At 37.8% G+C, this 26,857-nt stretch overlaps 1 protein-coding gene and 1 long non-coding RNA gene across 3 annotated transcripts in view; one reads left to right on the forward strand and one right to left on the reverse strand.

The window, feature by feature from the left end:
• Positions 1-4,038, reverse strand: part of LOC111247703 (importin subunit alpha-1-like) — a 14,408-nt gene extending 10,370 nt beyond the window's left edge. The window contains exons 1-2 of one of the 2 annotated variants that reach the window (XM_086984998.1): positions 3,662-4,038; positions 2,497-2,614 (exon numbers count right to left, since the gene is read on the reverse strand). In XM_086984998.1, coding sequence (XP_086841124.1) covers positions 2,497-2,614; positions 3,662-3,911 — 368 coding nt within the window. In that variant the 5' untranslated portion in view covers positions 3,912-4,038. The remainder of the gene's footprint in view (positions 1-2,496; positions 2,615-3,661) is intronic. The other variant, XM_022798961.2, reaches the window with a different exon arrangement.
• Positions 4,029-25,984, forward strand: LOC147757095 (uncharacterized). The gene is made up of 4 exons (XR_015324813.1): positions 4,029-4,238; positions 19,798-20,009; positions 21,327-21,447; positions 25,708-25,984. It is a non-coding gene; the product is annotated as an uncharacterized LOC147757095 (long non-coding RNA).
• The last annotated feature ends 873 nt before the right edge of the window (positions 25,985-26,857 follow it).

The raw sequence follows: 26,857 nt of genomic DNA on the forward strand, positions 1-26,857 counted from the left end.
ATATTGGAAAGAATAAAAGAATAAAATAAAACAAAACATATCAGAAGCCAAAAATAGTCTTTATTTCATCACAAGTATCATTACATTCAAAATGTTGAAAGGATCGATATGGCATCGATTCTTTGGGATCTGGGATGTGAATCAAGATATCAATGCGCCGCTGTAAAGCAGTGAAGGTGTATCCTTGAAAATGGTACCAATCCTTAGGGTGTTGATTTGAGGTAATGAATATCCAATCAGAAATAAAATTGGCAAATCCTCCTTTGACCGGTACCTGGTAAGGATATCTGTCCGATATTTTGAGTAGTTCGTCGTATTTAATCCATCCATAGAAATCGTCGATGATGACTGCTCTGAATATCCGTCCCACCAATTACCACGTGTTTTATAATATATTTCATCTTCGCCAACCAATTTTTCGGCACATTGACGAACACCGAAGCTTTTGCCTGTACCTGGGTAATCCCATACAATACACAGTTTGGTTCTGTGTGTTCTCTTAGTTCCCAGGCGTAACTGACATGCCAAATCTCTGATGCCACGTCCGAATTTAATGAAGGCAACAGGGTGATTCGTAGCAACAGCGTTGATTGGGTCATCTGTAGCATCCAGTAAAGTATCCACGACGTTGTGCAGGTCATTTCGTTGTTCTTGAGAATTGATTCTTCCATATTCTTCGTAATTACCTCCTTTTACACAATATGCACGATTCTGTTCTTCTGTTGCTCTTGCTATTTCTACATGTGCACGAGAGCTGATTAAGGCTTTGAATCTGTCTATGGTCGTTGGTATTCCTCGAGCTGCATAACCTTGTAAGTGGGGCGTAAGGGTGTTTGGGGCAACTTCGTATCCCCAGACAATATAACGAAAATTGGCAACGTTTGCACGCAATGATGCTACTTCTATATTTGTATAATTGTTTAAAGTCCATGCTACGCGTCGGATTCTTATACTGCGATTTTCCATAGTCGGTCCGTTAGTATTACCGGACCGACTTCTGTTCTTATAGCAGTACCACCGATGCCCCTCTCCCATATTGCGAGATATCCACTATATAAGTGGACTCTTTGTCCGCTAAGGCAAAGATGGATTATGCTGCAAATGATGTATTTACTTTGGATGATATGATACGTGTTATGCTAAAGCAAGATCACTTTATAAGAATCTTAAGTGTAGAGATAAAGAAACTCAAGGGTGATTTAGTTTGCGGAATAGGAAATCCTATCCATATTAACAGGAGGTTACATATCGCAAAGATAAAATTAAGTATTAGAAAAAAAGTTGTTATTGGCGCTGCCAAAGAAGCTTAACTGCGATATTTATCGGCAATATTTAAATGGAAGATAATATTCCTTTATTAAGGATAGGAAAAGGTAAAAGTCGACCATATACAAATATAAAATCATATTCTTCCCGAGGAGGTATTGGACGATCAATAGCATCAGCATTACCTGTAGTGGTTGGAGCAGCTATTAAGAATCCTGGATTCTTTCGAAATTTTGTCTATGCGAATCCGCCGTTTGCGGGTCCAAGTGTTCATTCTGCTATTAATATGGCATTACGGAGACGTGGTGTTACACGAGTTGGGTATAGAAAGCGGAGGAATCGATTATATCGTCGTTCGTTTCGTAAAAGGCGTATTTTTCTTAGGAAGAAGTACCGCAGAGAGCGTGCTAAGATCTTTACAAGAGTATATCAAGATTTCGATGGATCATCAGATAAAACACCATCTGGACTTACAACTTTATATATAGTATATATATATATAGTATATATATATATATATTTAATAATTAATTAGTAATATTTATATATAAATATTACTTTATGTTCAATTAGAGCTAAGATCTCCTAAACTAATATGAATATTAAATATAAAATTAACTTTCATTTTTGAACAACTTTGTTCAAAGGTTGTTAAAAAACAAGTTCAAATTAACGTTTGAAACCTAAACACGTTATTACTGCACTACTACACAAACAGGACCTAATATAAATCACAGGAAAGAGGAAATAAAATAAGCCGTAAAACAAGGAAAACTAAAATAATAATATGTAAGAAGAAAAATATGAGCGAAAATGTTAGCTGAAGAACAGAAAATAATCACAATAGAGTTCTACGGTAACAGGACAAGATTGGACAAGACAGAATATCAAGTTGTACTCGGTAACAGTGACTTCAATCAATCGCATATAGATTGTTTTGGAGATGTTTGCCTCTAGCGGAATATTATATATATTATATAAAAAAAAAAAGATAAGCTATATCAGTGAAAGATGCTAACAGATACATTTTTATTCGTGTAAATTCATTATTATTAACACTTAATTGTTCACTTTATCCGTGGGAATTTAAAAGTCAACAAGCGTTCGCTTAAGAAAAACAAAATAGACTAGAAGATGTGAAGACACTCTTTAAAATAATTATGTTACGTTACCTCGTTTTCATGTACTAAGAAATAATTATTCTATAATTGCATAAACAATTATACGTACCTAGGTACAGCATTGAGTTCGATGAACTTGTCAATTGGCGGATTCCGTTCTTTAGATAAAACACGTCGAGATAAATGCGTAAATTTCAAGACAGTTTCCACATTACTAGAATAGATACCTGAAACAATAATAAGCCAAAAATGGTACTTAGAACTATAGAAAATAAAATAAGGCGTGTTTGATGGGCTTAATAGTTGCAACTATTGCAAACTAGCTATATCTAAAAAAGGAACAATTTCCTATTACAAGCTTGGAACACTACATTTTTTTTCTTCTTTAAAACATAACAATTTCCTGTTTGTTAGTGTTGACAATCCTGCAAACGGCTTTAGCGCTTCTCACTCTTGTTTTTTAGACAGGAATGGTCTGATAACTAAATCAACAGAAAAAACAAGGCTGTAAAAAGAACTTGCGCGTTTTTCAACACAAAAAACTATCCTAGGAAAATCATGACATTGAGTTGCTCTCTCCTGTATGCAAGCACCATTTGCACTCCGTAGTGCTTTACTCGAAAAATAAGTCACAGTTATTACTCAAATTTACAAATAATTCGACAATTAGTGGAAGCATTGACGGAACCAAACAGGAAGCAAATGAATCGTACTCTTATGCGGAGTTGCAAAACTCAACTTCTAATACGATTATTCAATCAGGGATAACTTATGCGTCAGGTATTACACACTTAACAATTCTTTCCACCTTATATAATTTTCCGAGAACTACAACAAACTCAGAGAACACGTATCGAAATCTCCGATCGTTTTTTCAACGGAGAAGCGTACCAAGTTTACCGTACTGGCAATTTTCCACGTAAGTAATACAACATTGATACCACACAATTACTAATACCGTTTATGACATTTTACATAAGCTTTAGAATTTGCGTCTAAATACTGAGTAATAGGCATGATAAGGAACTGATCTGAGGAAGAATCTCGATTTCTTTGTTTGGAAAAATTTAGCCTACTCATGGCATACAGTCAATGTCCATGAGCGCAACTATCGTGTCCTATATGTCTGCAACGTATTTTAAGCATCGGATCACATTTCTCGATATGGCGCTGCTAGATAACAGACACAGAGAATATTATTTGATTTCAGTGATATTAGCATATCCAGGCTGAGTAAGCAAGGCTCTTATGAATGGATTCGACGATCTACATACCCTTCACGAGTTGTTCGATGTCCTGAATGGATTGATGATCCCCTGTTTTTGAAGGCGTAATTGGATTGTTGTTGTCACCCTCGTCGAAGTCACCTTCCTCTGCATCCAAATGAATGTTGCGTCGTTTTGAGAGCTGCTCATCTTTACGAGCTTTACGTAGTTCAATGACGTCTTCCTTGCGACGCAGCCGGCCACTTTCAAGATCTTTCCCGTGATTTTTGAATTGAGCTAGGCGATCGTTTGGAGCCATTCTTAACTCCAGGTGCTTAATAAGGTCGGCTGTCGCCGAAACTTTGATTCCGAATTGAAAAGGTGAGCAATAATTCCTGTTAATGTTTCGCAACTGCAGCGCGCTCAGCCACCGATTTCAAACTGATTGAATTTAAAGATGGCCGCACCCGCCAAAGGTGCGAGCGGGAAATTTAAACATCGCAGCGGTTATGCTCAAGAATACCTAAAAACCTTAGCAATCTAAAAATTGTTATAACGAAATAAGAGTGAAGAAATATGTTGCGTGCAAGGGGATCATTATTGCAATAAACAGGTTTTTAGTCACTAGTGATGATAATACGGAAGCGTAAGTAAAATATTTAACGTATTTTGAATATTATTAGCTAATGATGCCAATGACCGTGAGAATGAGTAAAAATGCAAGTCAGTAATTAATAACTAATCAGTGTAACAGTTTGTTCTTGTCATGTCGTTTCCGAACCATGAAACGCACGTTTTTATTACTATTGTTAATTATTAGTTATTAGCCGATCCTGCGCGTAGGCCTTTTTAAGGACGATAAAAGAAGTTCGATCGACACAACAATGATTTCTTATTAAGAAATTAAAAGCTGAAAAAAATGGGAAATACAAGCCCAAATTTAAACCGACGAAATGGAACAAATAATGGATTTCAACATCTACCCTATGCAATCCGAGAGTCGTTTGTGTGTTAGTAATGTAGAAATCTCGGATATATATCCATTCAGAAGAACATTCAAACGATGAAGACCCCAACTGACAAATACCTATCGGAACGGAAAATATAGGTCCGAGCCGATTTTGTTCTGTTCAATTTATTTAGCTCACAAAAAAGTCTAAATGGCGGAAAGACTGTTTGTTTATATCTTGACGAAGCTGTGGATATCTGTTAGAGTTGAGTTCACTCAACTTTGAGCTGTGGTTGTTACTTTACTTCTGAGATATATTAAGTCACACTGAAAAAAATTGTTAAATAACTCTACCTCCAGGGATCAGCTCTATTGTACATATAAACTACACACGCATACTTGATATCTCAACTGACTCAACTGGACTATTCCACTTATTTGACGTTCGGCTTTTAAATCTATATTAGACACAATATAATGCTTTATATTTTATTCGAATAGTACGAATAAGTTTTTGATATTACACAAACCGCAAAGCCACATCAGAAGATAACTGAGATCGTCCAAATATTAAGTGACAGTTTTACGTAACATAAATAACATCTAGAAACAGCAAAACTAGAGACAATACTAAGTTACTACAGGCGATGCCTCATAGCTCTGAACCGAACACTTCGTCATTTTTTATGTAATGAATATAAGGTCTTAAAGAGTTCCAAATGTATTTGCTGTTATTTCACTGACATTAATATGGACTACGAACTTGCAAACATATTTTACAAGTTATCTAAATCACACGTTAATTTAATAACAAGAACACAAAAACTGTGTTCCTCGGCACATGAATCGCATTTCCCATCAATAGGCAAAGTTAGTTCTCTTCAGGAATTGCCTTTTTGGAACCTGTGCTGGTTTGTTTTACTTACTAGGTTTACTGCGCATATGAATATTACTTACATTCACGTGCAATATGCAAAACTAATCATTTCTAAAGAGATAGATTTTGTTGAACGTTTTCTTCAAGGCGTCATACCTCGATGTAGTACGTGAATAAGTGATAAAGTTAATAAACTTTATGAAGAAATTTGCAAATACAAAGGTACGTCAATTTGTACGTGTCCAACATTCGGATTAGAAGCTTTCTGGTTGCCCGGTGCTGCTGCCGACCCGCAAATGGTTTGTCTAAAATTCTCGCTTTTTCATCGTAAAGCACCTAAAAATCATGCTAATAGGTAGAGTGGCAGGTTTCAATATTCGTCATATACTGACTACAACTAACACTGCCGAAATTTCAACACCCAGGTCTCTAATAACGTTCAAAATTGGTATTAATTATCGGTTTCATGTGTACACACAATCAATGTCATCCATCGAGGATCCATATATCTATGTAAAATAAATAAAAACAGCTAATAAAGGCTCTAAACAGGATTCTCCTGGGGTCAAGTGGGCATCTATTGTTGACCCTCAATCTATCGTATCAGTTTAAAAAGCCTAATAAAACTTCGATTTCCCAAGAAGTTAGTAATCCACTTGTAAGTTCTGATATCCATATTTGGGTCGAAAGCCTTGGTAAGCGTTATGATTGACTCTACAGAATGCTTTAGAAAAAAAGTAAAGAAATCGAAAGGCACCATTTTGATTTACACTCATTCTCGTTAGTTATTTTTATTTTTACATCTATAATGAATCGGGACGAACAACCGAATTCAAAAGTTTCGGGCATCGCCCCATTGCCTACTAACTACTAATTACTGCCTACTAAACACGTAACAACTTTTACTACCTCTTCAATAATTTTTTTACAGATGATTGGATAGAACATAGTATTTTTATCTTACTGGTAGCTTTTTCCTCCGAAATAGACGTGTATAGACAGGAGCACTCTCTTTGTGCTTGACTATGAGTACAGTTTTGTAATGTTACGTACACTGAAGTTTATGAAGATATTTGTTATTATCAATAAAATGTTTTTCAATTGATTTATCATTTGTAGTGATTATCTACGCTATCTAATAAGCTTTGTTTGCATACTTAAAAACAATTTGGGGTCCTTGAAATCTTTTTAATTGTACTGCAGGTAATGTCGCTTTTTCTATTAACAAAAACGTACTTCATCCTATTTCTAGCAGCAAATCAATTTATAATGAAATGTAGATAATATAGAAGGCGCCGAATACTCCTAGATGTTGTTACAAATATGGACGAAAATAAATTTTCGAAAATTCTAGCAATTAATTCCACTGTCAGCAAACAAATGCTGTATCTTATCTACGAGCACAGATCATTCGAAAACCTATAAAACTTCTGCAGAAAAATGGAATGGCACAAAATAGAAAAGCACGTACATTGAGCAATCGTTCAAGGTCCCTGTAATTCTCAAAACACATCATTTAAAGGTCACATTACGCTCAAAAATTATTCTCAACATTTCAAATTTACATGACAATTCATGAACCATAACTACAAACAACTCTCTTAAGAAACCTATGTTTTATCGTGGTCAACTATGTGCTGCTGTCAGTCGCGTACTTAACTTCTAGGTTATTAAAAATGTTCCTTAAAGAGAATATCAAGACGATTTACGTATTCGTAGTGTTCCCCAATGAAATCTTACCCTGCAAGCTTAGGTAGAAGCTCTTTTATTCCCAGGTCTACTAATATACAACCGCATTAGTACACACACACACATATAGCCTATTTGATTGAAGGTCAATGCTTCAAAATGTATCGTCTAACTTAACGATAAAACATTGCATTACGAAACCCGCAACGTACCGAACTGTTTCCTTCAGAGCCATTACATCTTCCAAAGCCGGCTTCCGTAACACATGTGTTGCCAACCCATTTTTCAGCAGTTTCTTACTAAACCCGATGCTATACCCATTAAAGTACGTTATGATAAATTTGCATCAGCTTCTTTAAAAGGTTATCAAAGCAGGTCGCACGTTCGGCCATACGCCTACGAAGATCTGAGCAACCACTGAAATTATCGCTGTGGAATTCCATTTTGTATAATCAGCTAAGCACCATGAAAGCAGTAGATGAAACAATCCTTTCGGGATAATATGCTTTTCTGTAAACCAAGGCGCGTTTAAGCTCACTTATTGCCTATCTGACTACCCAACTATTGGAAAAGCTGTGAAGCATATTCCTCCCGTACCGAACGTCTTCCAGCTAGAAACCTCGTTATGACCACACAGGCTCGAGTCTGGTCTGCTAATGATGTCACACAGCGAGCGTACAAGCAGATTATTACAATATCAGTTATTCAAAAGGTACGTCTTCCTGCGGGTGTAGAGAGACAGACGAAGGGAGGTCAGAAATAGACTATTGCCACGTACGTTTTATTTTCTGAGCAAATTGAAAGAGTTTCAAACATATTTGCGACAGTACATGAGCACAGAAGAAGCGGACTTCTCGAAGACTGTAGCGATAAGACCCATTTTTTACAAGTGTAAAAACCGTAAGTTTGAGGAAAACGGTCTTATTTGTGTCGTAGTTTCTAGTTAAACTAAATAGCTTCTGCTTAATTTTATGATAGGGTCCGATTCGTAATAGTTGTAAGTAGCAGTACTGGCGTTAGATGAACTTCAAGAAGTTCCGCTAGAAGCGCACAGCAAACTTGTGTTGCAGCCAGCTAGCGGAAAAAGGTACTTTGCTATTGGAACTTTTGTGAAAATACCAACTCCTCTATGTAGCTCACTTGTTTGGTGTCTCAAGCAGTCTATAATGGGATTGTAATGATATATCGAGATAACAGTAACAAGGCCTCAGTAGTAGCAAGATGTGATAATATCACACAGGTTGAATGGCGACAGTCGCTAGAATTGTTCGAATTGACAACGTGGCTACTGAAATCGGTAGAGCGATTGTGGAACGAGATATAGAGGGTTCCCAATATTGCCTTCTACCTGATAGTTGCAATCCGCCCGAGTTTCGATTTGCCACTAAGTTGCAAAGTGACTAAGCCGCTAATCGGAAATTCACTCAGCATTTTTCTGTAGCGTCTTACATCTCTCGACAGACGCCAGCTTTAACATTAATATGTTTTTCAAATGATCGCATATGTAATTCTAGGTGGCTCAGATACATTATTTCGGTGCATCGAATTTGTAGCGTAATGTTATCGGGGCTACATTGATCAAGTTTATGGGCCTGTTTTACGAGCAGTGCAGTGCAGTGCAATGCAGGTAGAAACTCAAGCCGACACTGATCGAGCACGAGCGCGCATCCAAGGATAAACTAAATGATTGTATTGATAATAAAATATGCGATCGCTGTTTCGTCCAATCTCTATTTATTCGAAATTTGTAGTGTTGCATATACAGACGGAATTATAGGCATGTACGATCATTCCTTGGTATACTCAACAATCACCAGGCTATAATGCTTGGTAATGTCTGGTAGCTTGCTTCTTGTGAGACTTTGCAAAAGGATACGCCGTTGTGCAATTTCTCTTATTCTAGGGGTTAAATTTACTAGAATCTATTAAGTAGTGCTTCTTTTGTTTAAATTGTTGGTTTTTCTATATTGGTTTTATTCGCCTTGAGACGATCTCGCCTCTGCAAGAGATATTACAGTTAATTATTGAGTTTCCGGGATCTGATTCTTGGACATACCAAATATAACGATCGGGTCTTATGAATTTGTGTTTAAACTGACACATTTCGTATTCTGTTCGTCCCTTTTTGCCGATCGATTTACTGTGGATACGATAAAATGGCTTAAGATCGTTTACTTTATTTCTCATTGATCTTTTGTTTTGAGCACCTGCTTAGCCTCTCGGCTTGATTCTATTTTGACTTGGTCTTCACTTAGGCTTACTAAGCAGTCTTTTCAAACAGCCGGCCCGATTGAATCTCAATATCGGCGATTTAATTCATGTCTGTATGGGAGAGAACGTTACACTTTTTGAAGACGACAAACATCTACTTGCAGCAGCAGCAGCAGCATTAGCAGCAGCAGCGGCGGCATTAGCAGCAGCAGCGGCGGCATTAGCAGCAGCAGCGGCGGCATTAGCAGCAGCAGCAGCGGCGGCATTAGCAGCAGCAGCGGCGGCATTAGCAGCAGCAGCGGCGGCATTAGCAGCAGCAGCGGCGGCATTAGCAGCAGCAGCGGCGGCATTAGCAGCAGCAGCGGCGGCATTAGCAGCAGCAGCAGCAGCAGACGAATCAAAACGGGTTCAGAGCTCGTCTTGCCAATGCATTATATTAACCAAAATAATTTAAATTCAGAGCTACTTAAAAATCGGAAAAAGTTCCACCAAAGCGCATAAACAAAACACGCTACTGAAAAAAAGCTTCGGTCGTTATTTAACAAAGCTAACCATCAAAAAATCCAGCTTAACGTATAGAATTGCCAATATAAAAAACGCACAGAAAGTTTCATAGACACATAGGAGCCACGAATAAAAGAAAAGAGCCAAGCTATGCTGCTACAATATTTACAGCGTATATGATTAAATTAAGCATCGTTCATCATTATACCTATGTAATAGCGTACTGCGGTATTATTACGTCATTTCATTATGGAAATGTAAATTAATGAACTTGCCCTCGACAAATGTGGGTGGGTTCTTTAGAAAACTATACTTCCTAAATTTAATTAATAAGTGGCTTCGCGTTCGTGTTCAATTTTCGCTAACAGTTGACGAAAACAGGTCAAATCGGCGCGATACCTCGATGTCAACTGCGTTATTGTCGACCGATGCGTTCCAAGAGTAGTTCGGATATTTCCAAGAATACAAAGTTTTGTCCAGAGTATTTACTATTTTAATACTTCGAAAAGACAAACGTTTAGCAATTCCTCCAATATCTTTGTCGATATTTGCACATCATTCATTCTCTTTTGTCAATGCGTTGTCAAAAACACTAGAATGTAATTTCTCTAGCAGTACTTTTAATGATGCTATGTTTTCGTTTCGTAAACCCTGTATGTTAAATTTTTCAGCAAAACTTACGTGCGGATCGTAAGGTTAAAAAAAACACATTTTTTACATTTCCTATTATGTTCCCCCCCCCCCGATGCGTTCAGGATTTTTGAAGAAGCTATTGGAAACACCCCTACTTTGTTGTTATGGAAAATTTTTAACCGTTCTCTCACCCACTAATTACTGAAAGTAATAACGATGTTTCTAAGGTGCCATACTTTACGCCATATATGCCCCTTCGGCCGTACTGTTATTGGAAAATGGCATCCTTCTGCAGGCGGGTTGTTGGCCAGGGGGCATGCTCTCACCTGACCCAACGACTGATATCAATGCGTGAGGGAGTGCAAAAGAGTTTTCATAAACCTTCGCTTATAGAGCTATGCATTGAGCTATCAATTGAGCATTCGCAACTTTCTGTACTCTCAAATTTTAAACTTGGCTTTAAGAATGCACCGGAGACGCACGTCTGAAAGGTGTCCGGCGTGGTAGTACTTTAACAAATGCATAATCTTCCAATCGTGTCAAATATTTGCAGTAAATTGTTTCCCAAATGATCCGCAGGATGGTCTCGCGACATTTATAGATTCAAAGCTAAAAAAAATATAATCTCATGATGCGAATGAGCTTGGTTCAGACAGAGCAATGTAAATCACATTGTCGACCTCTCAGCATGTCAGAGATAACATCGTAATAATAATAAGCTGAAATAGATATTCGTACAGTATTATGTCATAATACCGTAGCGTCAGTGAATGTCTAGGATGTAATAGCTACAACAACGATGACTAAGGTCATTCTAATGGCCTTACGAATATCAGAATGTCCTGCACGACATAGTTATTGTAAAATCTAGAGACTATATTAAAATGCCCAATTAAATCCGCTCTTTATTGCAGTAATTCGCGCGTCTCCTCAGCAGATGTGAAACTAAAACTTCCCGATTGTCAAAAAAAAAAAATGTTCAAACTGTCCATTGATTTTTCGGCTCGACTTATGTATACATATATATCATACCTTGTTCCAATCAAGGTCGCTTTTTTTTCTTAAAGTAAATTAAGTGTTCCTGATATAGACGTATGCTATGAAACCTGCACTTTGCAGCCTATATGCGTAAAAACTATCTTTGTGAATTTCTTTAAACAACTGAGGAGTCGCTGCTCCGCATGCTAGATGCTGATTAGGTGATAATCGCGTTTTTACCGCTATACATGCATACAAAGGACTATAACTAATACTGATAACAAAAATAACTGCACCGGAAGTGATAAAAATTACGAAAACAGGTTAAATTTTTAATAAAATAAAAGGCTGTACGTGCATTTGAATAATGCTGGAGTGAGAAACGAACAGAGCACGTATGGGTCAGTGATACTACAACGAGTCACGCTATTTAGTTGAGATTGATGAAATAGTTACACGCAGCTTTGTGCGATGCTGGCAACCAACTAATAGGGTGAAACATGGTGTCTGACACGTATTTTTCAAATATTTTCTGACAAGTGTTTGTAGACACGAATATACCGATATAGACTTTATAACTACAAGACAACTTTACACATAAACAGACAGTATGCACTAATGTTTGTAGGTAAAGTTATATATAAGTGTTTTTAGAAAAAAAACAGTGTTCGATTTGATAAAAGTAGTGACGTTTAGTGAGTAGTTGACGAAATTATAAAAACTAAATATTTAATGTCACGGTGGCTGAAAATGCCCTGTTCAATGACGACTATATGAGGTACGCTATCAGAGTGATCAAATGCCATCTTGTAAGCTAAAATAGGCTTCCATGCGGGCCTATAGGCTGTGCTTACCTGTCACGGAATTATAAGCATGTGTTAATGAAAATTTCATATAGAGGAAATAGAACTATGAGTTCAGAATTTCTATATATATATACATGTACGATACTGAAAGATTACGTGAACAAGGTTATATGGAACGAGCCTTTGCTTTTACGATACAACTTTCTTTTGCGACACAGTCCTGAGACGAAAACGTTATTTCTGACTCCCTGCGAGCTTTACGATTACCTATTGTCTTGGATACCGTGGGACCTTTGTAACTATTAAAGAACCCATTTGTTGTATGATTTTATGAACTTCCGATGCACGCCTGATTCGTTAGTGGCATCATTTGGCGTGCAATTAACTCCTCTTTAATAGAGTTGACCTGAGCTTCTGCTACCTAGGGTACTGCCTCGGCTTCGTCATCCTCGATTACTTTTCCGTTTTACTCAAGAACTCTGTCTTCCCTTGCCTATTATTTTTCTTCCTCCAACTTTATGGTATTTCCCATGTATTCTTCAGAAGCGCTTCTAGGAAATCTAGGAGGAGAACATATTTACGACTATTCTTTTTGTTGTACGGCTTTTGAGGTCCAAGAACACTTGATCGCTTTGTGCCTGTTGTAGGCCTGGGCATCGCGCCACTGTGTAACCCATGCTGTCTTCCCCGTGCAATGCGCATAAAACATACGTATCAGTGAGGGCCTTACCTATTATAAAGGTTTGAAACCGTCCATGCCCAGTTAAAGTTTAAAATGTGTAAGAGAGATATGTAATGTAATACATACGATAGTTCATCTTGCGATAGGTCATGCCATTCCCTTAGGTCTGGGATGACTTCCCATGTTCTGGTAGCTTTGATGTGCCCTGTACTATCGAGCTTAGTGTTTTTCTACGAGGCGCATTAATACCTTAGCATTCGCTCTCTGGGTGACATCTCTGAAATCAAGCGCGTCATCTAGTGCTTCCTCGGGGTGTTCCATCACCAGAAGGTCCCGAGGGCAGCATCCTAGCGAGAACGTTTTCGTATTTTGAAAATGACCACCCCTTAGACAAACAGGAGTTTATCTCTGTTCGATTTGCCATGTTCCACGGACCGACGATTCAGCGACAAACCTCAGAAACGGCGATGCACCCACTGTAGAACGATGAAAATTTTATAACAGGCGCAATCTGCTCATATTGTCCGCATACTAAGCTTACTAGGCTCAACTGCAAATACATTTTCACTTGCTCGTATATATTGCCACCACTATTACTTGATTATCGAAGAAGCTGTTGTTTTAACATGATGATTTAACACAGGACACATGGTTACTAACGTCATCCAGTTGAAGGAAGCGGAAATAGAGGCAGCGCTAACAATGTTCATCGAAGTCTATATCTGATCAGTGACATTTATATAGCTGTCATGCTTCGTTTGACTCTTTGTAAACTTGTCTGTTTAATACAGTGGCGCCCATAGACAGCTGCTGTCTGCATGTTCACGTGAGAATTAATTCTGGGTCTGAAGGTTTATACTGGCCAATTGTTAACCACTTACCTCACCGGGCACTGCTTGCGTATATCTAGGGGAAGACACAGCTGCTTCTAGCAAGAAAGCTGCTACTGGATGACTGTGAGAGACGGAGCAAGGGGTCCTGTTCATCTCTCTTAAATAGCGTATCGAAAGGACACTGTGGACCTATGATTACAAGCATAATCTATAGATTTAAGCATGCGATACAACTTCTAACGATATAGTTAACAACGTGTTGTGTATTAGCGTCTTACTAACATCGCAGAAAGACATTTCATGACACGATTGGGCTAGAAATAAACAACCGCATATATGGTGTATTGATAATAGTAACGGGAACTGTTACGAAGTGAAGGTTAGAAAGACGGCTGTTACGCGTTTGAGAATTGAGATGATCGTTTCGTTCCTCTGGAAATGTTCCCCGCAGCACTACTGGTAGCTCTCATTCTTTCTGCTTGATCAACTGATTGTGAGGCCGACCGACCAGCCAGCTGGACCCCAAAACTTATTATAAGACAAAGTAGTAAATGTTACATAATAATAACCGTAATAGTGCGTTTTAGGTGCTCGAAATTGCCGGAATGTGGCGAAACACGAGGGCTCCATCGGAGTTTTAGCGTGGTGTAGCGCCAGCGCATTACTATGGCGCAGCTTCTAGAGTATGCGACGTCTGTTACTTAGTGTATAACGTATATCACAACACAGGTATACATGGTGTTTTAGAATTAGAGAAACAAGACATTTTTTTCCGGTGGAACCATAGGACACATCCGTTTATCGTGAATGCTCATACTTGTTAAAGTACAAGACGGCAGATATTACTCAGGGAAATGTGGAACTGTGTAAGAATCACCGCCTCCATTGACACAGCCATCATATATGCGGTCAGACAACAGCCCTCATTTACAACTTACTACAAATCAGCTAGTGTAAGATAAACGAGAGATAGGTTATATTGATTTTTCAACTTGAAAATGAAATGTGAAAGTTTTTCATTATCACAGCAAGGTTAGATGGGCTTTTCAAAGCTAACACTCTGTTATATTATGCAGTATCATTTGAATGCTAATTGAGCTAGGATACCACATCAGAAAGCTTCACTGGTAGAGGGCTATTATCTACCACATTGTGAAAAGTCGAGAAGTACTCTTGCCTTGGAGTATTGCATATGATTTTGAAACAATGATTATCTCAAAATCAATTTCATCTTCCATCGACATTTTTTGTCGATGAAAAAGAATACTTGCTTTTGAGGATGGTGAGTACTTGCAGAAAGTACGGACTACCCTAATACTTCGCCTCTGAAAATTTAGAGAAGTAAAATGAAGCTTTGCAAAGGACAATTATCATAAAGGATTTTCAGAAAAAAATAGATCCAAGCAAATGCCCAAGCAGTGGACCTAGTCTAGTGATTCTTGTAGACAATGACGCCCGTGACCACTGTTCGTTGAGGAGGAACATGTAGACCATCAATTTTAACCAACTATTATATTTCCTTACCGTATTACTCAAGCAAATATGACTTCAAGCATTCACACTGGTGCACGTTGAAACGTCCCTAGGCTTAACTCTGACACAAATGATTCTGCGTCCGTATCGAGCGGTTGAGATCCCTAACACACAACCTAGTTTGCATCTTGGCCGCCAAAGAACTTGCATGTTCCTGGTTTGGCATCAACTTTAATATTCTACCATGCGATAGGCCTGAGAGATCCTTGTAATGGCTAGATAAGCCATGCTCAAGTATAGTCTCCATAAAGCGCCAACGACTGATATTAGCCTTGCATCCAATTGCATTGATCTTGCATACAATACAAGGTGGCGTCTGCTCGATTGCAATTGCCGTTTAGAAAATTATCCATTTCAGCGGTAGTATAGCAGAGCGGTCATTGCGTACATACCCATGCAGCGGCTTTTCCACATCAGTTTCTTTGATGCCGATTGCATTTTGGCTTGATAAAATGTCAAACGTAACGTGTGTACATAGAAAATAAAGAACACTGAGCACTTTCTTTTTCCAGTAATTTGATTGCCACCATGCATGTACAAGCAGATTACCCCTTCCGTGCATACAGAGATATCCACTAAAAAGTGTCCACGGGCATGAGCTCCGGCTTCCCAGCATTTACAGCCATCCCGTACCCTCAAATAGTTTACGTGTAGCAGATCTACTGAGTTTTTGCTGCTGTTAAAGATCACTTCAGGCAGAATGCAAGTCGAACTGTCACATACAATACATCCGGTAGTTTCTCCCCTTTCGCCTTGACGCTAGCGCAAGTCAGCCAGGAAGTCGTTGTGTAATGAATTCGGAACCTATGATATCCATAACTAGCACAAAGATCTTTGTAGCACTTCTATCCATCTAACATTAAATTATGGTGTTGTTGAATGCTTGTACCGAATATTTTCAAATCTGTCGTTTATTAGTGTAATTGGTAATTTGTCCTCTCTTTGTTGTAGCTTGTTGAAATCACCCACGTGCTGGCTGTGCCATCCCTCGTGCCGGTTCTCATCGTGTCATCACTTTGTTTCTCGGCTGAGACATCTACCTCATCATAATGATTCTTTCCATTCAAAGCAAAACTCCCAGATTTCTCACTAGACTGCTGATTGCTTCTGCGGTCGCATGACGCTACCATAATGCTAATAGAACGGTATCAGCGTGAGGAAGGTTACCGTCTTGACAATTCTTTGCACTAAAAACCTATGACACAATTTCAGATTGTCTTCGATAAGCACATAGGTGCCGCCGTCTCGAGTATCACGATCAGATCCGAGTGCATTGTATTAACTATTACAAAAGGATTTTCTGTTCAATACTTGCTCATCAAACTATAATTCGGTAACTGATAATTACTGTTATATAGGTTTGGAATGAATCAATAGCATCTTTTATTATAAACGAAGAAAGGCTATTACGATAGAGTTATTATCAGTATGATAGGTTTACTATCGTTTTCTAAGATCGTTTACTAAAATTGAAACCTTTGTTCGCCTAAATTTTTTATTGTAAAAAGGAGGTCTGAACTTGTTGTTTTAACATTGGCTTAAGATCCCCTTCGCACGCCTTAGGCTGTTGAATTCTTTGTCGCTGTCTAAAATCTGTCCACCTAGCGAAGGTCTAGCGTACCCTTCCATCTTTTTTCTAACCGTGAAACTTTGAATCACAGCTTTTTAGCACCGTTGCTTCTAAGTTGCTTAGTATCAAAGTCTTTCCGAGTCCACACTGTAGTATTTCTGCTCTCTTTTTTTGTGCTCCTGAGCAAAGTGTTTTCTGCGTTGGCCTGCTTCTGTAGGCCTTACAGAACACAATAGGTCCCTGTGCTTTCCTAATTATATGGAGGTACCCCTGAAAGTATGAAGTCCAGCCATTTCTTCTGTCAGATGGTAGGACATCAATGTGTGCTGTATTTGATACTGTTTTAACTGGAGCTCTGAGATTCTGGGCTCATCTTTGGTATACTTCCTTTACGCCTCTTTTTCTTAGTATAATCCTCTTCTGTTGCGTCTCCAATATGACCCCAAAGTACCTATTCTGTTTCATCAATTGTATCTAGTGCCTCTCTAAGTTTACTTTCAGATCTGCGTATATCTGTTGTGCCACAAATATATTCGTTTTGAGATTTCATCTGACCGCGCAGGTTCGTACTTGCTTGCCGTTTCAGTGCGTTTGCTTTAACAATAGCTGCTAGCTCTCAACGTTTTCTGAGATATTCAACTCCGGAATTGTCTTGTATGAAAGGTTTAAGCGTATAGGTCTAGGTATCTATCCCAGCACCTGGTACTCGGTGCTTTTTCAATAACTGTGCTTTCAAAGATAACAGCTTTATATATAATATCATCCGTTTCAGTTTTGGCCTAACAGGGCGACCACCTCTCATAACGTGTACATGTCTATGCAACGGTTTCTTCATGCTAGTTGATTTGAAGAACTTGGAAGCTCGTGCTTAGGCACCTCGTGCTCTTCTCTAGTGCACCTAGGAGAAAAAAGTACTGGAAACGATAATTTCAAGCAACCGTTATTGCCGTTGTCTTCAGTTCAATGCCCGAGCAAAATCGTTTTCTCCAGTACAAATTGATGCGCACAGAAGCTATTTATTATGGCAGTTATGGCAGGAGACACCGCAAAGGTTAAGCTGTCCTATTCTCAATAGCTCAATCCGTACTGGCCTATACATAAGCTTTTGAAGTTTGTGTTGACTGACTCTCTTCCCTACTTTGTCGTTTCCTAATTGTGTAAAACCTCATGCAAGTTCTTCCATCGCCTTACATTTCTTCCTCATCATAACCTTGTATCTGAAGTTTGGGCTTCGAAGTGAATTCGTTATTTCTTCAAACGAGACAACTTGGATGTCTTACAAAATCAACGACATATTTAAGATGCAAAAACCGTCCAAACCGATATAAAACAAAGCAGCAAAATTCACTGTAGAAACGAGTAACTTTTCATAGCGTTCATGCTTAAGCGTATCTAGTTCCTGCATTTGAAATAGTGGAGCTTTGCGTGAGCGACAGCTAATAAGTTTTCTTCGCGAAAGGGCCATCACCCGTTCATACATAGCTTGTGTAGTGTCGGTCCTCAAGCTTTCTCATCAGTCACAGCAAAAGGGGTGGAAGTATAACCAATGGACCAATTGCTGGAGTGACCTCCCATTCTCGAACGTTACAGTGTCGTCCAGATGCGCCTCGTTTCTCGTGTGCCTTTAGTCAGATGTATACAATGTAAGAGAATTTCCCACAGATCGAGAGAGGCCTCTACACAAAATGCGACTACAACCCCACTTTCATAAATTGTTTTTTGTCTGGTAGTCCATCCTAAAATGCTTAAATACAAAACTGCCGGAAACTTCAATAGACCGTTCAGATGGATATGCGCGACATTCTTCATTAAGTACGATCGTTAGTACTGTTAGGTCACCAAAAATGTGAAAATTTAAGGCCTCTGTGATAAAAGTCGTAGGACAATCCGAGAAAACAGAGGTGGTAAAAAATGCTGGCTGAGTTTAAAGGAGTTACCCACAGCTTGCCATTGTCATCAACTGTGTAACTTAGGTCAGATAACCTGATCGGTTATATACAAGTGTCCCTAAAGCTACAAATAGGGCAAGCACTTTCTACCGTGGTCCTTCTTTATGATATCAGTGTTAGTTTTGTGGACAAAAGGTCCTTTCATGAGACAAATAAAGATCCTCATGTTTGTCCATGCTTCTGTAGACATCAGGGGAACAGCATTCAAATTTATATCAGCATTTGCCAATCGGCTGCAGTTTCTTAGCAAAAAGACGTAGAAATAGAAATAGCTCAGTTTGAAACATTTGCGCAATCTCGCATAATGCATGTTACGTAAACACATCTGGTGGTCTTATTATGTATAAGCAACTGTCAACCATCTTAGTGAGCATCTCTGCTTCCTTTTTAGCCCGCACACTTTCCTCCACAACGCACGTCTTTTTTTTCCATCTCGAATTCAACTGTAAACCTACATTTTTAAACTTGCAGGTTTCGTTTTTAAATGCTTTCCGTTTATATGTGAGCATAGTTATGCACAATGTAATGATTTGATAAGGTTTCAGAGCTAAACACGGCAGATGCGAACTTAGTGTAGCCTAGAAAGCATTTAAATCTGGTCAAATAGCAAATCGACCCTGTCAGCGTATTAAATAAGAATGGGGATAATGTATGCGCGCTCAATTCAATAAATGTTCAACGCATAGTTATACTTGAATTGCTTTTGGTCCCAACACTTCTTTATTTTGCATTTTAATATTTAAAGAAGAACATCAGAGGTCCTGATCCTACCTATAATATTGTTGCTCATTTTCCACAAAGAAGCGCTTTTTGAAGGTCTCTTCGTACCTTGTTTAGTCAAATGATAGTCTCCTACAGAGTAAATCTTGATGCCCATGGTACTTAGGATCTTCTAGAAAGCATTGCATATGAGTGCAATTTTTGCTTGATTTTAGGCCAAAACGTGTATCCGCACTGTCAGCTCAAAAGGATCTGCTTCTGTGAATTTCAGAGACCGGTGTGTTTAGAGAAATGCCCGTATAACCACCGATATATTCCACGCACTCCAAGTAAAAACTTAGAACGACAGTTGCCGAATTCAAGTAGCGGCAAAAATGTTAGTTGGCCTCAAAGGGTTGATGTTCGTGCGTACGCTTTTCTATCTTGCTAATTTCAAAGACCAGATCTTATCGGAGGTCAAGCATGATGATAAATGCTAGGCAGGTACGTAAGCACAGCAAGTTCAAATGCAGTTTCAAATAGCCTTTCTAACTTTTAGGATGATTTTACGGTTATTTCAATGAATACAACTTAGACGTCGTAAATGTGCCGACAAGTGTATCAACATACAAAACTGCTTTGCTGCGCCAGGATTTGTAGGTTTTTATCAAAATTGTCATGTATACATAAAAACAACGGCTCTTGAGAGCACCTTAAACGGTCATTGCCTGCAGTGTCTTTAGAGCCACTTTAAAACCACAAAGTGTCATTCTAACCTGAATACTGAAAAATATTATAATTGCTTAAAATGTGTCTTTTATTATCTACATTTTGTTCATTCAGTTGTAGTAAAGGGGCTCCTTTTGAGGGCCGAGTTGAAAATTTAAGTACACTGATAAACAAAAATAATTTTTATTTGAATTTCCTTACTCTTTTGGCTCCAGTAAATTTCTGTTGCTGTCACTTCTGAGCTCTATTTTGGTCACTTCTAGTTACTCTAAATAATGATAGCAGTATAAGCATTTTAACTTAATATAAAATTAAGTAAACGAAACAGGTGTATACTATGCAAAAGTAAGCAATAGCCGAAGCACAGATTCAGGTATCGGAAAATAACTATTGGGCCAAAAGCCTATAATCCATTTTCATGCTTCAGGGATGGAAAACAAAAATGGGTTTCTTTGTGTTTTTATTCTCACGTTAGCCCAGCTCAGGTCGTTTAGTTTGCATAATTCGATGCATTTCGCTTATTCATGATCCATGGCTCTGCATAGCTCATCATCAATTGGACCATACATTTTACGGTGTTTCATGTTGTGGTTTGTTCCCAGTGCAGTTCTATACATACTGCCCTTCACATCGCCCCATAGAAAAAAATCTAGAGGAGCGAAATCATAGAACTGAGTGCTCACTTGATTTTACAGTTGCACACAAAATCAGTCGGCCTGGGGACATGATTTCAAGCATATTGATTGTTTTCCACGCGGTGTAGCAAATTGCCCCATCTCGTTGGACCCAAAGGCTCTTTACATAGAATGCTCTTATTTCGGTTTACAAAAAAGCTTGTAACAAAATCTCGCTAGATCTTGACAGCCATTGCCATTCTATCGTTATTTTCAAAGAAAAACCCAATCACACCTTCGCTTCATAGGCTGCACTACACAGTGACCCCTTGTAAATGAAACTATTGGTCGATACTCATCTTTAAATTGGTTCGTTCGCAGAAGCAACCACTTAATTTATTAACATAGACAATTAGCTAAAAATACGCTTTATTAGAGAAGACGAAGAAAGAAGTCGTTGCTTGAAAATGCGTTTCAGAGCGCCCCTGAATAGGCCGAGTTGTTGCGTCCAGATCAGCATGCACACTGATCCTGCCCAGTAGCGACAGTATGACTTGTTTGTACGGGTAGTGATCTTTCTGCTTTTACTTTATCTGCGGGTAAGTCAATTTATTTAAATTTCATTGTCCGTCACTGCAGTGTTACTTTTGTCAGCGAAAAGTATCGTTTTGTTCTCTACGATATTTGGGGACTGTCACTTAAATCGGCTCTTGATTTCAATCAAAAGTTTTCAAGTAAGGAGTTCGGGACGGCATAAAAATAAGTTTGATAAGTCGAAATATTGGAGAACCATTAGGACCACACTTTAGCTATAGTGCCATGGATTAGTTAGAGATATATTGATAATAAATATATTTCGAAGAAACCTTACGTCAGGCTTTACGGTTAACTAAATGCTTTATAAGCCTGAAGAAGCTTCTGACCGTGGAGAAACTATAAGTTTCTCAAGCTAATCATATAACTATTAGTCATGTAGTTGCCATAGCTTAATTATCAAACAATTTATTTATCACTAATATATACTGATAATAGAAAAATGCTGATAACTAAGATAACAAAAATCGTTTTTCTTTAGCTAACTGGTGCTGCGTACTTTGATAGTCTGATGCAAATAGTAAGTCCATCCGTTGTCAAATAACATTTCTCAAGTTATTAAGTAACTTTTTTCCCACATATGTTTCCTCTGATTTCCTGATGGTTTAGGCCCCTCGTTATATTGCTAATTTTACGATTTGGAATCACTAATATTATACCTAAGTTATAGTCCGGTTGCAATACTCGATTCTATTACTCCGACCTGCTAGTGATTAGCTAGTATCACTATTATTTTTTCGTATCGCCTTACTTGATCTATCAATTAGAGTCAAGAAAAACTGTTCAAATTTTTGTCCTTATCCCATGGCCACATAACGTACACAGACACTGCAATGAGTTTTTTTACCCGTTTCACAAGCAAACACCTATTGTAGGTATAGAAACAGGTATGATATTTTTACTTCACTCTACGAGATCTATTAAGCGGCGTTAAGAAACGTCTATTTTACATAAAACGTTTTTTTAATTTTTTATTTTACATTTTTCGCTGCAAATAAATTGGAAAGGAATTTTTATCAAAATTACGTCAGCTGCTTCAAGTTTTCAATTGTTATTTATTAGCAATTTGCTCAAAACCGGCTGAGAACAATGTTAAAACACATCTTCATTTCATTGTGAACACATAGGTGAACTTGTACAACCGGTTATATTTTTGGCTCCTTCCATAGCTAAATATTCATTTTAGGTTCATAGATATATACAGCATTGCTCGCTTTATAAGCTTACGCATCTGCAGTTATCCCGTTGGAATAAACTTAAGATTTTCCAGCACCAATTTTGTTATCTCGCTGCAGCTATCGCATACGGTAACTGGTACAGTAAAATTTATTAGGCTGTTACAAGCGAATTTGGTGAACTTTAAAATTAAACAACTTTTGAAATACGCGCCGCTAGCAAACGAAATTTGATTGGAAAATACTCCGATGTTCCAAGAACTTGTGAGTGAAAGCCGGCCGAGTTAACTTCTGAAGAAATTCAGGAAAACAGTTTAGAAAAAACATCCTTTGTCGAAAATCGAGTGAAAAAAAGTGATTGAGTTTTTGTTCATCGAAGATTAGTTAAAACAATAAATAAGGAGACCTTAAGCACGTGAATGGTGCAAATGGTTCAAAAACGTAAGTTGGATTGCTGAAGAGTAGTAAGAATGTGACCAGGTGTCAGGACCCATAGCACAAAAACGCATTGCCGCAATCAAGGAGGCTTCTCACGGAAGTAGAAACCAAAATCTAAAATTTCTGTATGCCAAAAGTGGCATTCTACATCTAATGTACTGCGGAATTATAATCCAAATACTAATAATGCGGAAATTGAGTAAAAAATGCGTGATCCTCCTTAATTTGATCCCAGGCTAGTCGGAAATGCGCCTGGCGTATTGCACGCGCAATGTGCGGAACTTTAATAGATAAAAAAAATTCGCCTAAAGCGCATAGTCGCCATAGACGAAGTACACACCAATTCTTAGTGCCACTCGGAGAGGCGCCAGGTGAAAGAATGGCTTGAGAAAAATCAAGCTCAGTAGCAGTGTCGAGTAGATTCGGACGTAAGGTCATAACAGTATTCACAATGGACAACGGAAAATCCGCTATTATAGGTACTCGCTAAAAATAAAACAAAGCAGCTCGCTGTATCGAGTTCCCCAAGAGATTGATAGACTGTTGGCAGTGCAATCGAAAACATAGAGTCTCATTACTTATCCAGAAGCTGTCGGGGTAAGTCTGTAAAGTGCCTGTAACACATATTAAAAAATTCTTTTTTTAAAAAAATAAAGTTTAAAAGTTATTTAATTTCAAAATCCGTCGAATTCACTTGTAACAGTTTAACATAAGGTTTGTTTAGTAAGGCCAGACCTTTTGCCACAATGTGTTGCTAAAATAAATATTTCTTAATTTAATACTTTTGGTACATAAGCCAAAGTTTCACATTTTTTTAGATAGAGATATGTCAAACCAATATTGACGGTACGGCTCTGACAGTCTTCTCATACGATCCTTATTCATGCAGAATCTATCATAAGAGAATTTATACGGCTACTGATTCATGTTATTAATAAATAAATTCATAGAAATAGTGATATTAGGACGGATCGTTTTCATTTACCCAAAAGTATCTCCCAAAAACGACATGTATACTATATTATAATACACCTTGGCAGCTGGTGATGAAAAACTAACATAGCTTTAAACTGGCGTCCAAGTGAAGGATATTGAAGCCCGATGTCATCGGAAAAGTAAAAACAATACTGAGTGCGTGTGCAGTACTATAAGATACTTAGGCAATATCATAGTAAATGAAATAATACGTCACTCGGTAATGCGGGATGTTTTATTTAAAATTAACAATGATATTACCGGCAATGGTACTGTAAAGTTCGCTACACTCACTCATGAAAGCAGGTGTTTTCAGCGATGAGACCTTGTTACCGTAGGATACAAAAAAATGCTTACGAAGCGCTCTGCGAATCGTTATCAATTATTTCCATAGTTTTATACCAATTTTTTCTTTTTAACAGCTTAGTTATATGCGGAAGTGTCTGATCATTCAGGTTACTAAGTAAAAAAAGGTATTATCATCGCATAGCATTATCCTGTTATTATTAGAATGCTCAAAAAAACGATCAACCTTATCCAAAACAAGCAAGTTGGCTTTGATAGTAACTTTCTATACAATATTTTCTCTTTTTACATAGTTAAGTAATTAACTGTAAACGTATATTTAAATTTTAGGTTGTTCAGAAAGAAATCGGATTGGTTTAATAATGCGAACATTTGAAAAGAACAACACTCAATGATTAGGGAGCCTCACTGATTATTTATAGAAGTCTAAGGGTCTAAGTTTTATTTTTATAAGGTCCTCTTTCGTTTACTGAAATGGGTTACCGTACACATATGCGGAAAACCTGTTAATTGTTCACGTTATAGCATAGAACGCAACTGTTGTTTTTGGGGGGCACTTTTCTTTCAGAATTACTTGACGAACATGCTTTCAGCACTAAGATGTATTTAAAAAAACCCATCAGTTCACTCAAGTTACTTTGATGCATCTTGTAAAACTCTGTGATTATCTTCTCAAGAACTGAGTGTACCAGATTCTTGACACACTCCCGAAATTAGCGTCTGGTGGGCTACAAAATAATTGCATAATGAAATTAAGAAAATATACCGGAAAGTCAAGTGGTTTTTAGAATGCTCAAAGATCAGAGTTGTGGGTCGCAAGCCCGATTTTTACCGCGTATTGGCTAATGAAGCTCTTAAAATTATGATGCAATAGTAAAAAATGTATTCTATGTATGAGGCTAATAAAACTTCCTACGTAGTAGCCGCTGGCACATTTCACCTTTTGAACGGAGGTATTCGCGATGTCCTCTCTCTGTGTATACTATTACAATGTGACCATTTAAGTACATATGCTGAGGAAGTGATTAAGATGACTACCATTCAAGCTTAGAACAGCAAATGTAAGAATCAATTCATTCTTCGAGCGTTCACTCAGGATTTTCAACCGTATACATGTATTTTTAAGGTGTTTTTTCAATAAGAAAGATGCCAGTAACACAAAAATAGATTTTCTGACTCTAAAGATTTTTCTTGTCAAAAAACCTGAACAATATTCAGATAAGTCGGAGTAGCGATGTGAACTGATTATTATTATTAACTAGAGCAATATAATGAATATTAATAAATGATGGATAGTGTCGTCTTGGAGAAGTAAAGGTCGAGGACATTATTAATATCATTGACAAAGTGTAATATTTTGGATCTTTCTAGATCTCTGGTATGATGTTCGATATAATAATGGTGACACCGATTATTCAATAGCCGTTCAGCATCAGTAGTGGAAAAAAGAATGCAAATCGAAAACAGCTACCAGTCGCAACATCTGTGTTCCTAGGATTGTAAATATGGAGTTGAAAAGGTTCACTGCGAAAAATTTATCAAATATCTTATTTACGCGATTAATTCGAGAAAGATTAAAGGAATAGAAAAAGGCGTTACACAATATCTGCAGCGATGAAAAGGATGATGGAGAAAGTTCTCTGTTCGAAGCTTGGTAAAACATTTTATAACTTACAAGATAAATAAAATATTTCATCATTTTGAACATCACTTTTTATAAATATAATATTTCAAGACTTTTATTTTTCGATCAATTCGATATCAGCGGTATTAGATCAATGAAACTAGTTTACTTACCTTTGGTAAGTAGCATTCAAGCATATGTAACCATGTGTATGTATGTCACTCAAACCAATACATACATATTCATAATAACTTGGCATAATAAATGTATATGGCATATACTAGATCATACAGACGGTGGATTTACGAGTCGGGTTGAAGTTAAGGTTCAAAAACCAAAGATTAAACACTTCCTGAAAGGGTCAACCTAGAATTTACAAAACAACTTCGAATCTAATAGTGGTTACGTTATACACCTTGTTAGCACAATTCTTCGGTTTCTGACCGAGCCAGACCACCTAACGACATACAGCAAAATGTATGGTATATATTACAAGATTACCTACAAGATTCATCAGATTCAGAAAACGTATATTCTCCACATAGGCGATAGTGGAATGCATGAACTGCATAGGTACCCTGTTGTTAGACCGGTCATGTCCTTGCTCGGTGTCATCTGTCATGTTTCGCAAAATTCAACGTTGAGCTCCGTCAATCGTCAATCGCTATTTTATAGGCTTCCTTAGAGAGCTTTTTCAGTTCATTTACTCGAGATTCTTCGCAGTAAGACCCTGCCAATTTACGCAGCGACCGGTGCAATTTTGAGGTCGAGAAGCCGCGGAACGCTAAGTATTAAGGATAAAGTTATAAGAAGCTATGGCTCTCATACGAAAATAGCAACCCGAAACAAATAAATCAGTTAACCAGTGTCAGTAGTCAATTACAAAAATAGAGCGTA

The sequence above is a fragment of the Varroa destructor genome, unplaced genomic scaffold, assembly GCF_002443255.2.
Source record: "Varroa destructor unplaced genomic scaffold, Vdes_3.0 BEIS01000003.1, whole genome shotgun sequence".
NCBI lineage: Eukaryota > Metazoa > Arthropoda > Arachnida > Mesostigmata > Varroidae > Varroa > Varroa destructor.